This window comes from Malurus melanocephalus, unplaced genomic scaffold (genome assembly GCF_030028575.1).
Source record: "Malurus melanocephalus ecotype Western Australia unplaced genomic scaffold, MMel_1.1 scaffold_278, whole genome shotgun sequence".
Lineage (NCBI taxonomy): Eukaryota > Metazoa > Chordata > Aves > Passeriformes > Maluridae > Malurus > Malurus melanocephalus.
In genome coordinates, this window is record NW_026623510.1 from 494,364 (window position 1) to 508,975 (window position 14,612).

A 14,612-nucleotide genomic window follows, 5' to 3' on the forward strand; every position below is an offset into this window, starting at 1 on the left:
CATGCCCGGCCCGGCCGCCGGCAGCCGGGCGCGGGTGTACGCGGAGGTGAACAGCCTGAGGAGCCGCGAGTACTGGGACTACGAGTCGCACGTCCCGAGCTGGGGGTAAAGCGCCGTGCGGGGACCCGCCCTCTCTACCGCGGGAGGGCCTCACCCGTGGGGAGGGTTTCCTGATCCCCCGCTCCCGTGCTGGGGTGTCCTCGGGGGGCTGCGGATGGGGAGAGGCTGGGAGAGGATCCCCCCCCCAACCCTGGCCTGCCGCCCTGTTAGTTACCCACTCTTCCCCCACCACCGCCTCTCTCCTCTTGGTGCCCGCAGCAATCAGGACGACTACCAGCTGGTTCGAAAGCTCGGCCGAGGGAAGTACAGCGAGGTCTTYGAGGCCATCAACATCACCAACAACGAGAGGGTCGTCGTGAAGATCCTCAAGGTGAGTGTCCCGTTGATGATGTAGAGGCTTGTGGTGGCTKGGAGCGAAAGGGAGAGGAACAGGTTTGGTGGGCCCAAATARCTAGTGGATCTCCTTCTTCACCCCWAAACTCCTGKTTKATCGTTAARGACATTGGGATGGTGTGTTTGGAAGTGGATTTGGTGTCTTGCATGCTGTAGCGATGTTTTGGTGTTTCCACCCCTCCTCGTCCAGCATAGCTCAGAGCTGAGAGTTCCTCTGGAGAGGGAGAACTGTGAGTCCTGACATTTGAACAGCGTTGCRTGTGCTGCCTGTGTTTGGCAAATTGTATCTGGCAATGCCTGTCTAAAACAGCCCAGGGACTGCCGTGTCAACAGGAATGCGAAGCCTGGAGGGGGAAATCCTTCTGTTAACCTCTAGACAGCCGGTATGTGGCCTTTTCAGAGCCAGGCTGCAGGATGCTCAGCAGTTATAAAAGCACCACTATTTTACATTCAGTCCTTTAGAGGATCTGGTGTAGAAAAGGACTTAATCACAGTCAGRCTATAAACACTACAGAAACTTGAGGGGACTCAAGGAGGCCTTCCAAAGTTTGGCAGTGTTGGTGACCAGTGTGTTGGTGTGTTGACCCTGGTGGGGTCAGGCTGTGGGGATCTTTGTGCTGCAGTGGGAGGTTGTAGTTTGGGATGGCTATACCTGGGTTAGTCACTGCAGGGCATGTCTTACCATGTTTGACCCTGAAGCAACAGCTCACAGAGAGCTAGTAGCTCTCTGTGTTGGTGATCTGGAGTTAGGCAGGGAAGTAAAGACAGAAATGAAAGGTTACATTTGTGGTATGTTTGGTTCTGGCTTGGCTGACACTTGTGGCTGTCACTTGTTGGACCATCAACATTTGTCACTTGTTCTCCAAGAGCACRTGGAAGCCAGTGTCTGACCACGGATGTCCTAAGAATTTGGGCACACATTCATCTGCAGTGTTCAGGGAGGTCTGAGCTTAACGTGTCCTTGCAGCCACTGAGAAGAGCAGCTTTCCAGGGCATGCCTCTCTGCAGGGCTGTAGCCTTAAGGCATTCACTGGATCTACTCAGAGAGTGCRTCTGGCTGTCTCTGCTGTCATCCCCACTCACTCACTGTGCCTGCTTCCTTGGGCTCTGCCTTAGCTTCCCAGAGAGCTTGTCATGGTTTGTCCAGCCAGCGCTCCTGGGAAAGGTATGATCTTCCATCTGCCTCTGGGGGAGGCACACAAACCCCAGCCTTGGCTGTGGGCATGGAGGTGGCCAGGTGAGCTGTTTGGAAGAGCCTCTGTGGCTGAGCCTGATGTCAGGACAGAGTGGTGAGACTCACGTGTCCTTGCCAAGTCAAGTTCCTCTGGCATGCTGTTTGGACMTCCCCCTCTTCTGGATGCTTTTTGTGCTTTAGGATTTTGTCTTTTTTTAAGCAGATGGCAGGCAGGAATTTTTGCTGTGAGACAGTAGTCACAAGTGGCAAGCGCAGAGCTGGATCTTACGGCAAGATAGTTTGTGACTGGCCTGGGGAAACTGTGCACTTGTACATGCTGTTTTGAAATCCTTGATGAACTCTTTAGGACTGCTGTGGTTTGTAAGGATCCTAGGTCTTGTCCCACATTGAAAGGCACCACAAGGCTGAGAGAGACTGCAGGGAAAGTCATCAGAAATCTTGCTCCTTGCCTTTTCCCAGTCCAGAGAGACTGCCCTGGAGCAATGGTCCTCTTCCTGTGGCAGCTGAACTCTGTCACGTCTAGGGAGCCATCAGCACTGGACACGGTGAGTCAGCTGGCAAGAGTCATCTGAGGGCAGCTGGGTGCTCCTTSTCCTTGGGGCCTGAATGTGTTGCCTTAATGCCCTGCAAGCAGGGGACTGGATTGTCCCAGATTTGAAGCGGATGGTRTTGCCACTGGTTCTCCTGGCTCTCCCCACTTGCATTAACATGCAGACAGCATTCCTGTGACTGAGCAAGGAAAAGCAGAAGGTCCAGATAAATAAAGATGAACTTTCTCCTCAGTGGAAAGTGGGTCAGTGAAAAAGGAGTTTCAGAGCACCACGTTGGGCACATTATGAAAACCTGTGAAGTGTGGCAATAACATCACTCTGATCTGTGGAAAGTGCCTCTGGTTTCCTGTAACAAGACTCAAAACTTAATTGCAGATATAATTGCATGTATCTACAGTGGAACCTTAGCAAAGGGGCTGTGTGTTCCTCCTAACTGGGAGGAATTCTGAGCCTGTGAGGTGGGAAATGGAAACAAAAGTCTTCAGGATTTTTGTGTAGTGCAGGGATGGGACAAAGGGAAATATTGTGCCTGGGCAATGGATGCAGCTGTTTAACACAGTTGCTCCTTTCTCTTTAGCATTTTTTGAGAGGACRATTTATGTTAGGTGTTAGAGTGAGTTTTACCAAGAGTCACTGTTTTAATATCTTAGCTTCATGGGAAATCACTGATGTGTCTTCCTAGACTTTGCTCTTTGAGGCAGTTTGTCCTTACTGAGCTTAAGCTAACACATAGCAAGTACTTCCCCTGCTTTGGTGTTGCACTACCTGAACATCTTGTACCCTCCTCTACAGAGGTCAGGAAATTTTATCACCCTTCGTTTGATGCAGAACTGAGCCACAGAGATTTCCTGTGTGACTTCAGGCAAGTCCCTTAGCTTCAACAAAGCTGAGACTGGAGCATGGGTGCTGGTTTAGTGCAACATGAYGGGGATAATTGCTCTTCCCCTTTGGGCAGCCACTTGCCTGGTTTGTTTGTAAGTGCCCCGTGAAGACTTCAGCATTGGACAAGGCCAGGGAGCTGATGGCTCTGGTTGGTACCACAGTGCCCCAGACCTTTTGGGCTTRCATAAAGCAAGGTGTTCTGTTTCCCTGGCCAGTGCCCAGCATTTCCTTTCAGTTCTGCTACAAGTTCAGGACTAGGCATAATCCTGCAGGAAAATGGGATGTTGCTAATTGTGGTCATAATGTGTATCAGCAAAGGAAGAGAATTAAGATCATGCAAATGACTATGACATTACCATTTCCTGGATCAAGTGCCTTTCAAATATGGTGCTCTTAATGTCACTTTTCCCAGGAAAATTCTGCAGCTCTTTTTTAAAAAGCCAAATRAAGCAAGCTGGTTGCTTCTCACTCCACTGCAGCAGGACATCAGGATGCATTGTGTAGGATGGTGTATGCAAAGCAGTGGGGCAGGAGCCTGGTTTGCTACATAGATGCCCCCTGCCAAACATCCTCCAGAAGCTTTGATCTTGAGCAAAGAGGCAGAAAACATCTCCCCACCTTTTCAATCTATTCAGGGAACAAAGAGTGAGAAGGGTCTGAAGTGTGAGGACTCTGCACTGTACTGACCTTGCTACTCCTGAGGTTAGTAAGGCTTGGAGTTAGCACCTGTGCTCCTGYGGTCCTTTGCTGGTGTTGGAGGTTCTTGTGGGCTTTTTGATCTGGCTGGCCTGGGTACAGCTGTGGCCCTGCTTCCTGCCTGCCTCAGGGCAGCCCGYGCCAGGAAGGGGGAGTGTATGAACATTTTCTGTACGTGGTTTTGTGTCTTGCTTAAATTTGATGCTAAGATTTGACTCCCAGGATGAGGTCTGACAGTCCTCAGCATGTACAAAGGAAGTTTAAGACATCTTTGTTTCCAGTGAGTCCTGTGTTGTCTACTTTCAGTGCAGGTATCTAAAGTACAGCTCTGCTCTTCCACATCTTACCACACAGAGGTTTTTGGTGGAYTGCTGAGGTCAGTCTATGCTGTCTCTTTGATGAACTTCTCATTTTGTTTTTCTGCTAATGCAGCTCCATAATGTCTCCCAGCATGCCTTTAAAGTGAATCCTCTATTTTTGGGTAATAGTGTTTCAAGTTGCCACTCTGAAAGCCCAAGGCAAACTTTCCATGTTGCTCATAACTGCTACAGGTGATACCTTGTGAGAATGGTGCTCTTAGTTACCTGCAGTTAGTGCCATTGCTGAGTGTTGGCTGTAGGGCTGTGTCCTTCCCCTCCCTGTGCTGCCTTCATCCCAGTGTCCACGCAGGGTGATTACAGCATCCATGTTGGCTGTCTGTACTGGAATCAGGAGTCCTTCTGCTTTCCTGATGTACCTGTSTGTCCATGGATGCTCTCCTTGCCTGCCAAGCAGTAAACCCATCAAAAAGAGGCTGTTTTGTCTCCTTATGTGGTTACTCTGCACAGRCACAATGTGGGTGGAGGTAGGGGAATACAAGAAAAGGGACTAGTGAAATGGAGGTCCTGCAGCAGTGATGAAATAGCCCTTTTCTCCTTTGGTGGCTTTTGTCCCTCTGTGCTGAGTCCATGCACTGGAAATTTCAACCATGTACATGGTTTCACAAGTGCATTCTTGTTTGTTTGGCTTTGTTTTTCCCCTGTTCCCCCATTTGGGCTGTGTGAACCCTCCAGAGCTGCTGCTCATACCAGGCACTGCTAGAAGGTCCTTCCGGTGTTGAACTCAAATCACTCTAGTAACTAGAAAACCAAGCTGGAGTGGCAGCTCTGGTTAAGTTTTCTTCTACCTTTAAAAGCTTAGAGCTCACATACATCAGCATGTTCTACATGGGGGCTGAAATGACTGCCATGCTGGTGTGCAGAAGGGGAAATAGGATTGGATGATGTTGGTCCCTCAGGCTGGAGCTTTTGACTGCATCGGTGACCTTCCACCAAAGCCGTTCAATGCCTGCTCCTGGTAGCTCTCTGTGTCTCTAGCTCCTCCTGTGTTTGCATGCACTGAATCAGCTCCCCCTGGCCCACTTCCTCCTCTGGCAGTCTTGAAAGGAGCCCTTTTGCAGGAGAGATGGGTACACAGCTCTTCTCTTTTAAACACCAGTTGCCCACAATAAGCTTGGYAGARTTGGCTGCTGGAGTCCAGCCTTGARTGAGCTGAAACCAACTGGGACAGTGCTGGGTGTCTCACAGAGGCCTGGAGATGCAGCTGGTGACTCTGGTGATGGTGGTACAGCACCAAGGAACTGATGGGCTGCAAAGCTGCAGCTCCTGCATGGAGAAGGGTGAGATACAGCACTGTGTTCTCAGGGCCTGAAGGAAAGATTTCCATCCCATGGAATGGTGGTGATGGGGATCAGGGCTTGGTCCTCATGCCTCTCCTTTTTAATTGACGGTAGAATTCTTGATGTGTCATGGGCAGTTCTGAAGCCCCAGGAGGACTGTTTTGGGGTGTGGCATGTTGGAAGGAAAAGGATTCTGAAGGAAAGAATGAAACTACCTTCAGAAACGTGCTGGGATGTTCTACGGAACTTAAGTATATTTAATTAAAAAAGCAATAGTACTTTAGTAGTTTCAAGGTATGCTTTTCTCCCCTCTTTTCTAAAATTCAAGAGCAGCTCACGAAAGTTTGAATTCCCACAATGGAAGTGGTAAAAYGCAAGCAACCAATAGAATGTCAACACAAGTGGGCTCCTTGATTYTGTAGCTCTTGGAATACCATTATTTGGTTTCTCAGCTGATGTCTGGCAAAACAATCAGAGCTGCTCTGAAGCCAATTTTCCTATTGAGCAATTGGCGTTGGGCTTTATAGGCCGATTATTGTGATCCTTTTGATAATACTTGCTAGTGACAAATGACCTTCTACTGCCAGCTTTTAAATGTTTAAAGCCTGTGATAGGGATGCTGCTTGAGCCTTTTGCTGGTCGTGGATGTTGTGTGTTTGGATTTYCCTGCTTGTTCATGGGAAGCATTGTGGTATTTCCAAGCTATTCATGCTTAGTGAGCAAAGAATTGATTTTTTTTAATGGGGTGGTGGAATACATTACTTTAGTTTCTCATGAATTTGTATTTTTTGACTGCTAAACATTCTTCCCTGCTGTGCTGACCCCAGTTTCACTTCAGAGCACCTGCTGGGCAAAACCCAGCACCTTCTGGGATTCCTTCAGAGCAGCACGTGTGCTCCTCAGCTGGCAGTGTGTGCACTGCTTGGCTGCCTGCTCTGGGCTAATGTAAAATGATTTTTATGCTTTGGACTTAACTCGTATTTCACATGCCTTCCTGGTCACTGCCTTTCTTTCACAGTGTGAAAATGCRTAAAGAACTTTGGATAACAAATCTAATTTCTCTCCTTGCTTGAATTCAAGCAATGGGCCCCCAGGTTGTTGGGAAAGTCTGGAAGTGGAGCATCTGCCAGAAGAGTGTACTCCCTTTGCTTTAGAAACTAAGCAAAAAAGATATTTAACCAGGCAGCCATTTATTTGTTCAAGACAGGAAGTGATGGTTGCAGTCTTTTATTTCAAGGTTTATTTTAGCAAACAATGTTAATTCTCCCAGCTGGTGTTTGCTGGAAACCGGACTCTTCCCTGCTCACTAGTTTACATGATCTTGTGGAAAATGACCCAAGATCTGTTTTCTTGGTCACAGAGGTGTTTTCTTCTGGATCTACCTGATTGCAAAGCTTATCCTGTGCCATTTTCACCACTGCAGAGGGATAGCATTGCATGATGCTCCCCAGTCTTTGGGCAAAGAGAATTGGGATAGCTCTGGCCACTGTCACTGCCTCTTCTGACTGACTTTCAAGTGGAGTGATGCCCCTTTATCCATTTGGCTGATAGGGTGGGAAACTTGAAGCAAAGGGTAGGTGGCTGAGGACAGTAAAGTGAGAGCTACTGGATCYAGCAGAGCCCATCCTCCTGTGGCTGGAGGTCACCTTGTCCCTCTACTCTGGGCACTCAGCATAGTGGACAGCTGTAAGCTGCACCTTTTGTCTCCACAATCTACAGCCACCTCACTTCCAGTTTGCCTGAGGAAGGAAGCAATTTTCTGGGAAACTGGAAAACTGGCTTGAGCTAGACAGTAATGTTGTTCTATGGGTACTGCTGCAGTTGAAGTAATTAAACCCCTCCCAGTGTAGACACGGTTAAACTGAGACATGTCTTTTAGCCTGGTTTCCTATGGAAACGAGTCTTATGCAATCCTGCTGTCTGTCAGCCTTTTTCCCCCTCCTCCCCCCAGTAGTTTTTGCACTGGTTGGCCAATTTCAACCAAATGCGACAGAAGTCTCCAAGCTGTCAAGTTTGTACAGATTTCATGGAAGTAGGTGTTTGCACAGAGCAGAGGGACCGTGTTGGAACCCATGTCAGAGGGAAAGGCTTTGACCCATACTGGTCAGGGGAGAACTCCAGCATGGAGGAAAGCTTTGAAATGCCTCTGGCGTGGGAACAGATGGAGTTGGAGGCTGCACCTGTGTAAAACATTGCCTTGCAAACACAGGCAGATCAAACTCAGGAGCAGTTAAATTTTGTCGAGGTTGCCTGCTCCTTTCCTCTGCTGGAARTCACCCTCCCAAGGCAGGAGGACTGGCCTGTGTAAGAAGCACAACCTGAAATGCTGCTGTTCATAGCCTGGTTTAATAAAATAGACTAAAGTGAGTATTGTTAAAAATACTCTGGCTTGAAGGGCTGGTGTTTTAGAGGCTGTCCCTGCTGGGAGAGGCAGATGGTTGGAGGCCATAATAGCTTCAGTTCACATTTAATCCATGTGTGTTTGGAGTCAACATCCTTGGAGAGACAGATCGGGTGACTCTGAGAGACAGTTGTAGCAACCCAGACTTAATCCTGGTGTGTGGCTGATATGCTGCTGCTGGCCTGTGGTTTCAGCAGTACTGGGCTCTGGGACATGAGGGAAKTTAGCAGAGTTTCTCTGGTTTGAATAGTTACCCCCAGTGCAGTGCAGGCCGTGTGCTGGAGTGGTTTGCACCAAGGTGTTTGATTTGCCAGATGCAAGAGCTTGTRCTTGGAATCATGTACTGGGCAAAAACTGAGCCCCAGCGATGTGCTCTTGGCCAGCACACGGTGTTTGCAGCTGTGGCTGCAGCAGTGGTGTGGGACATGTGGGTAGGAGGTGGTGTGAGGCTGAGGGTAGGTGAAAGCTGTGCAGGATGGATTGCAGGCCAGCGGTCATCGCTGCTTTTTCCTACAAATCTGAGACGAAGAAACTGTACCCCTACATCACTCTCTCTGAGGACACTCCTAGGCAATAGCTTTTCCTCTAAAATTACTTCAGCCCATTGCATTTCTTCTTGCCTCATCCTTGTTTACCTAGTGGTGGAAAACCCCACGGAGTGCTGGCTGTGTGCGGGGAGAGTGTCTGAGGATGTGCTGCTTACAGCCCTACACTGAGCAGGGCTTCCCATCCCCAGCCCTTGTGGGGCACTCATCCCAGCTCACAACTGATGTGGAGATGGTGTGGACAGCCTGGCCAGAGCTCTGCAGTCCRGCAGCTTAGCAGGAAGAAGTGCAAACAGCAAGCAGCTTTTAAGTCTCCCTCTAGCTGAGACTGTGTTTGCCAGACTGTCTTCCCTTGGGGATGTCAGAGATGCTGCTGGTGGTGATTATCTGCAGGCATTTTATTAAAAAAAGACCAACTTTCTTCTCTCCTTTTTTCAAAAAGTCACTGATTTTGTCTGCTTTTGTGTTTTAGTAAGTGTGTGGTGGGTGAGGTTAGATTTCTGATGGAGATAACATAGAGCATCATTTTCCCATCCTGAAAACGGTGAAAGAAACGTGTGGAAGTGACTGTAAGACAACAAATTCTGTTCCAGTGGGAGCAGTGGTTGCTATGAGAGAAGAAAAGGAAATCTCAGGGGGATGTCTTCCCCTATCTAGCTGATGCAAAAGGCCCTTGAAATAACTACAGTATAAAGGAAAAGGTGTTTCAAAGTGGGCTTTGGGTCCACTTGGCTGTGTTCAGGCATTGTTTCAACTCCCAATCWGTTGCCAGTGTTGCAGTAGAGAGTCTGTAATGCATGTCTGTCATAGCCAGGCCATTCAAGGAGCACCTTCAGGATGTAAGTGCCTCAATTCGTCTTTGAAGTTCCTTGGAAAACAGCTTGTGTGTGCATCTGCCTCACTGGACGAGCAGAGTAACCAAATTACATCCTCTAATTCCATCTTGGCCTTCTGGTGAGATCTGTGCTTGTGGGTGACACAAGGGCGGTGTCCGTCTCCATGCTGACATAAATTAAATTAGTCCCTAATGAAGCATCCTCCTCTCAGGTGCAAAAATGTAGCCCTCACTTCTGGTTTACATGCCCCTGCTCTGGCTGATTCTCCCTTTCTGTCCAAGCTCTCAGGAGCTCCAGCGTTTTCTGGGTRTTGCCCTGGGGCTGTTGGTCGCCCACTCCCCAGCAAGCCCTGCCCCTCATCCCTCCMGCTCTGACAGCTGCGGTGGCCTTGCTGCCATTTTCCACAGTGGCTTTATGAGGTGCTGACGCTCCCTGTGCTGGCATTGGTGTTATTTTTGGCACTTTGCTTCAGGCTGAGATTCTCATCTTTTGGCTTTAAAGTCTAGCTCATGCCTTTTAACTTGCAAGAGGAGAAGAGCAGGATTCGAATCTGAAGGTTTCAGCCACCTGAAGAGCCTTGAAAGACAGCATATTTTATCACTTACATAAATGCCATATTTTCCCTCTATATAAAACCTTCTGTTCCTTCTCCTGTCTGCTCATACATTTCTGCCAGGGGTCTGAAAACAGGGAKTGCCTTGGATTTGCCTATAAGGGGAGTATGAGTTGCCCCATCGGCACTCTGTGGCCATCACAGAAGTGGGAGGCTGTGGCAGAGGCGAGGTGATGAGCACGACCCATTGAGCTCCTATGGCTYCTTGTCCTTCACACGGGCACATGCTAATGTGTATTACTTTGGGAAGGTGCCTCRTACCTTTGCCATTCCTCATCACACCCCTCCACACACACCAGACTCACTGCCAGATGATGAATGTTTTAGAAAGCTAAGAGTCTAGAGAGGAGTGTTTTCATCAGCAGCCTCAGAGATGGGGCAAGGGCTTTAYCAATCCCTGCAAGATCTCTCTGCAGCTCTTTTTAGTGGTGCTGAAAGGTGGGGCAGGAGGGGATGTTCCAGCTTAGGCATGAAGGACTGCTAAACTCGTGACTTGCAGCTGGTGCTGTCCACACTGGTCACTAGCCAAGGCTCATTAAGAATGTCTCASCTTTTATCTGCACTAAACTGCCTTGCTTTTCCAGTAGGCACAGAGCTAGGGTTATCCTGGGAGTGGATGAGTTACAGAAACAATCATTTGCATTGAAGTGAACCACTGGATCAGCAGAGTGTAAAAGCCAACTTAAGCTCTGAGCCTCTGCCTTGGGAGCAGCTGTTCTTTGTCACTCTCCGCAGGGTGATGTCCAGAGAAAAGCTTACTTTGCAAAGAAGGCTCCTGAGACTGAGCAGATGAGAGGAGGAGTCAAAACTGTTTAAAATGTCTGTAGGCTTTAAAAATAATCATGGTTATGGATGCAGTGRCATGCGATGCAGTTGGCTCTGTGGACTTGGGGTGGTTGTGAACCAGGCACAGCAGTGTCTGAACTTACAAGAGATCTTGGTGTTGGGGATTCTCAGGTTATCGTTTCATGGGATTAAAGTACTCATTGGGAAACAGGTTGGGATTAAGGAGTGAAAAAGTGGTTAGTGCTGGTAAACAAAAGCAGAGATAGTCCACCATGCTTGTGCTGTGGCTCTGAGTGCACAACATGAATCAGTGTGCTGAGGTTACCACATAGCGGRCCAAGGCACTTTTAACCATGGTTACTGGAGTCACAGTTATGTTTGTCTGCAGGGGTTTGATTTTTCCCCTGATGAATGGAAAAGTTTCGTGGATGAGAGGGAAATCCTAGTTCATGCAAGATGTCTGTCTCCTCTTTGGTGCTAAAAACATTCCCRTGTGAGGGTGGAAGTGAGAGAGGAGGGGAGGTGATGTGTTCCAGTCAAAATCAGTGTTAATTTCTGAAAGGACTCTCACTTCTAATTTCTTTTGTCTATTTAAGCCAGTGAAGAAAAAGAAGATAAAACGCGAGGTTAAGATTCTGGAGAATCTGCGTGGTGGCACCAACATCATTAATCTGATTGACACTGTCAAGGATCCGGTGGTAGGTGCCTGTGTCGGGGAGGGGGRTTGTGCTGGGGTTGCCTTCCTGCCAGCTGCAAACTGCTGGTTGGTTTAGATGGGCTCCTCTTCCTTTCCATGTTCCCCAGACTCTTTAGCACCCTTTCTGTGTCTTCCATGAGTTGCCATGGCTGATAGGAGAAAAACTTTTGAAGTCCTGCAAATTTTCTGTAAAAACATAGAGCCTGCAGCTCTACTAGAAGGCTCTAGTTTCTGTCTGGCATCTGGAGTCTAAGTACCAGCCAGGACAACTGGATATTAAGCACTTTAATCCTTCTGGTTGCTGTCCTRCCCAGTGACCAGCAGTCACATCACTGGTCTGTGTTGCCACAATTCCCCCATTCCCGGGAAGTCTCCTCAGATGAGCAGCTGGCTGAGGGCTGTGACTCCCAGCCTGCTGGCAGCCATGGAGAGGAAATGCTGCTGTGGGGTTGGCAGTSCTGGCTGACCTTCCTCCTGTGAGGAAGGCTGGGAGGGCTTAGCTCCTGCTGACACTTTTTGCCTCGCCCAGTGCTCTCTCTGTTCCACAGCATGGCGGGGAGCAACACTGGCCAAAATGCTGAGTTGGTACTCAGTGTGTGTGGGCTATAAGCAGGACTGCACTTTCCATGTCCTGCTCCCACCTTGCTTAGTAAGGGCTGGGCAGGAAGCAAAGGCTTTGTCAGGTCTCTTGGAGCCAAAGAAATGTAAGTGCGTGTTTTAAACCATGACTTTCTCTCTCTTGCAGTCAAAGACCCCTGCTCTGGTGTTTGAGTACATCAATAACACAGATTTTAAGGTGAGTTTGCCTGAGTGTGGAGGRGGGAGGCTTCCTATTTCTGTTAAATGCTGTGATTGTCATATAATCCTCAAGAGCTGTGGGGAGAATTTAGAGTTTCTACAATTGTTAGCTTCACTTTTCTTTCCCTGTGTAAATCAGAAACTTGTTAATGGGCCTAGATAAAAAAGGAATAAAAAGTCTGTATGCTGAATCTCCTAGCTCTGAGGAGTAAGTTCAACAGGTTAGATATTCTTACTCCCCTCTCAATTTAGTAATCACTGCTGTGCTATATATTCAGCCCAAGYTAATCCCTGTGCTGTAGTGCTCTGTTTACAGCAGWGCAGTTGATGGAGCTGGTGACACCRATTTGTTCTGGAATCCTTCAGACCTGGGGAGTGTGGGGTGGCAGAGACTGGARAGCTCATCTTGCATTACCAGTGGATCTGGTAGTGGGGGATTGAACATACTTGAATACATCTGAAGAGCTTTTTTTTTTCTTGTCTGAGGCTGCAGTGTATTCCCTGGCTCTTCTGATTTCTGGGGAACTCCAAGAGGTATTACCTGTTCCCAGAATGAGGGTCCTTCTTTCTGAGTRCAGCTGCAACTGCAAAATGCTTCTAGACAAAAAGGATCTATAATTAGCAGCCACACCTATTTTAATGGTATCTTTGCTTACCCCGTGTGTGTCTTTATGTGTGTCTTTACCCTAAGTCACTAAGTCAGTGGTGGAGAATTCATTGAGCAGTTGTCATCAGAAAGCCAGCAGCCATCCCTCCTGCACTGTTCAGGGATCTCTTTCATTCCATGTTATGGGATGATGATTTTGTCTTCCTCTCTGTACTGGATCATTATGTAGGTACAGATTTTATAGGAAGCAGATGTACCAAACACCCAGAGAAGAATCCTGGGGTGGTGTTGGTGGAAAGGAGGCAGCTGGCTCACAGRCCAGCTCCTGCAGCCCTGCATGCTGAGGAGCAGCACATGTAGTTTCTGTCCCTCTGGGGTGGATCTGGTGAGCTCCTGGGTGGGATGTGTGTGTGTAGCCAGAGCTGCAGCCATGCTGCAGTGGAGGTCTGAGTGCTGTTTAATCTCGTGTGGAGATAACACTGCAGGAGCCACAGTAACAGCAACTTGCAGCAGCGTCTGCCCTGTCAGCTCTGGGCGGGGAGACGAGTGTTGCCTCCATCAAGTAAACATCCATGAGAGGAGTGCTCTGTGGTGACCTTTCAGGGCTAATTAAAGCAGGTTTGGTTTGCCTGAGCTTTGTTGACATCAGCTGGCCTCTTCCAGTGTCTAGTGCTTTGGGAATGTGCCCCTGTTCCTCTCCTGGTGACCCACAGCCTCCTTCTARGGCTGGTTCTAGAAGTTTTTAACTTTCTATTTAGAGACATTTAAATATTGAATTAATTTTTATTTTTAATACACGGCTTGAGAAAAGCTACATTGCTCAGGCAGTGGTATGCTTTGCTGAGGATTGCTTTGTGTGTGTCCGAGTCAAAATATGATTACACTGCTCTGTCATGTCCTTAGAGGAAAAAAATTAGCATCAAGGATATCCCCCAGAAACTGAAATGTGTCCATGAAGTGGAGWCTTCAGCAGCACCTTGAGGCTGGTGGCCAGTAGGAACTCTTAACTGAAAAATGCTGGGCTTGGAGTCCATGGTACACTGGCCATCTTGGCCACATGGAGAGCCAGGGCAGGCACTGGTGCAGGCAGTGAGGAGCAGAAGTGGCAGTGCCCACCTCTGGCTGTTGCMTTTGAATCAACTACATGAGCTTGCAGCAGACTTTTCTAGGCTCCTGGGAGAAAGCCTGGCTTCTCAGGGAGGTCCAAATCCACAGCTGTACAAGTATCCAAGTACAGAAAGTATTGATGCTTTTGATGCTGATTGGTACAAGACAGGAATAACTTGTCTTGGGAATGCAAGTGTGTCCCCAGGGCATGCAGTGTGGCTTCTTGTGTTCAGAGCTTATTTGTAACCTGAATTTCCCTAGCTGTGTATGGGCTGTGTGGGTTGTTTGATGCTCCACTCCCATGAGTTGTCTGCCTGTTTGAGTAGGTTCTTGGGGCTGCAACTAATTGCAGATTATAGAGYTGCTTCTACTGAGGGGGCCTGTGGGTGTCTTCTTCWCTRTAGAAACTCCCAAGATGTTTCTTCYCTTGCTCTGAAGTGCCAAGCAGAGAGTACAGAGTATGTGAGACCACTTGTGTTGGAGGTCTCAGCTTGCTCTGTTCCTCTGCACATGAAGAGCTGGAGAGCAGCCAGTCATTGTCCCCTCTGCTCCACAGTCCTGATCTCCCTGGGCAGCCAAGTTCTGCTGAAGTCAAGTGCCACATGAGCTAATCAGGTGACAGGGACCTCTTCTCTTTGACCATGGCTGAWCTGCCTATGTCTGGGTTGACATCTGGATTCAGCAGTACTGATGAGAACCAGCATCTCACTGCAAATCACCTTCAGGGAGTGTGAGGGGTTCCCAGGGCAGCTGGTGGGGCTGAGGGCTGTGACTCCCAGCCTGCTGGC

The 14,612-nt window shown here is 48.5% G+C and overlaps 1 protein-coding gene across 2 annotated transcripts in view; it reads left to right on the top strand.

The window, feature by feature from the left end:
- Window position 1: 1 nt before the first annotated feature.
- CSNK2A2 (casein kinase 2 alpha 2) overlaps window positions 2-14,612 on the top strand; it is a 27,054-nt gene continuing 12,443 nt past the window's right edge. For both annotated transcript variants that reach the window (XM_057376328.1, XM_057376327.1), the window contains exons 1-4: window positions 2-105; window positions 319-430; window positions 11,212-11,313; window positions 12,058-12,108. In XM_057376328.1, coding sequence (XP_057232311.1) covers window positions 2-105; window positions 319-430; window positions 11,212-11,313; window positions 12,058-12,108 — 369 coding nt within the window. The remainder of the gene's footprint in view (window positions 106-318; window positions 431-11,211; window positions 11,314-12,057; window positions 12,109-14,612) is intronic.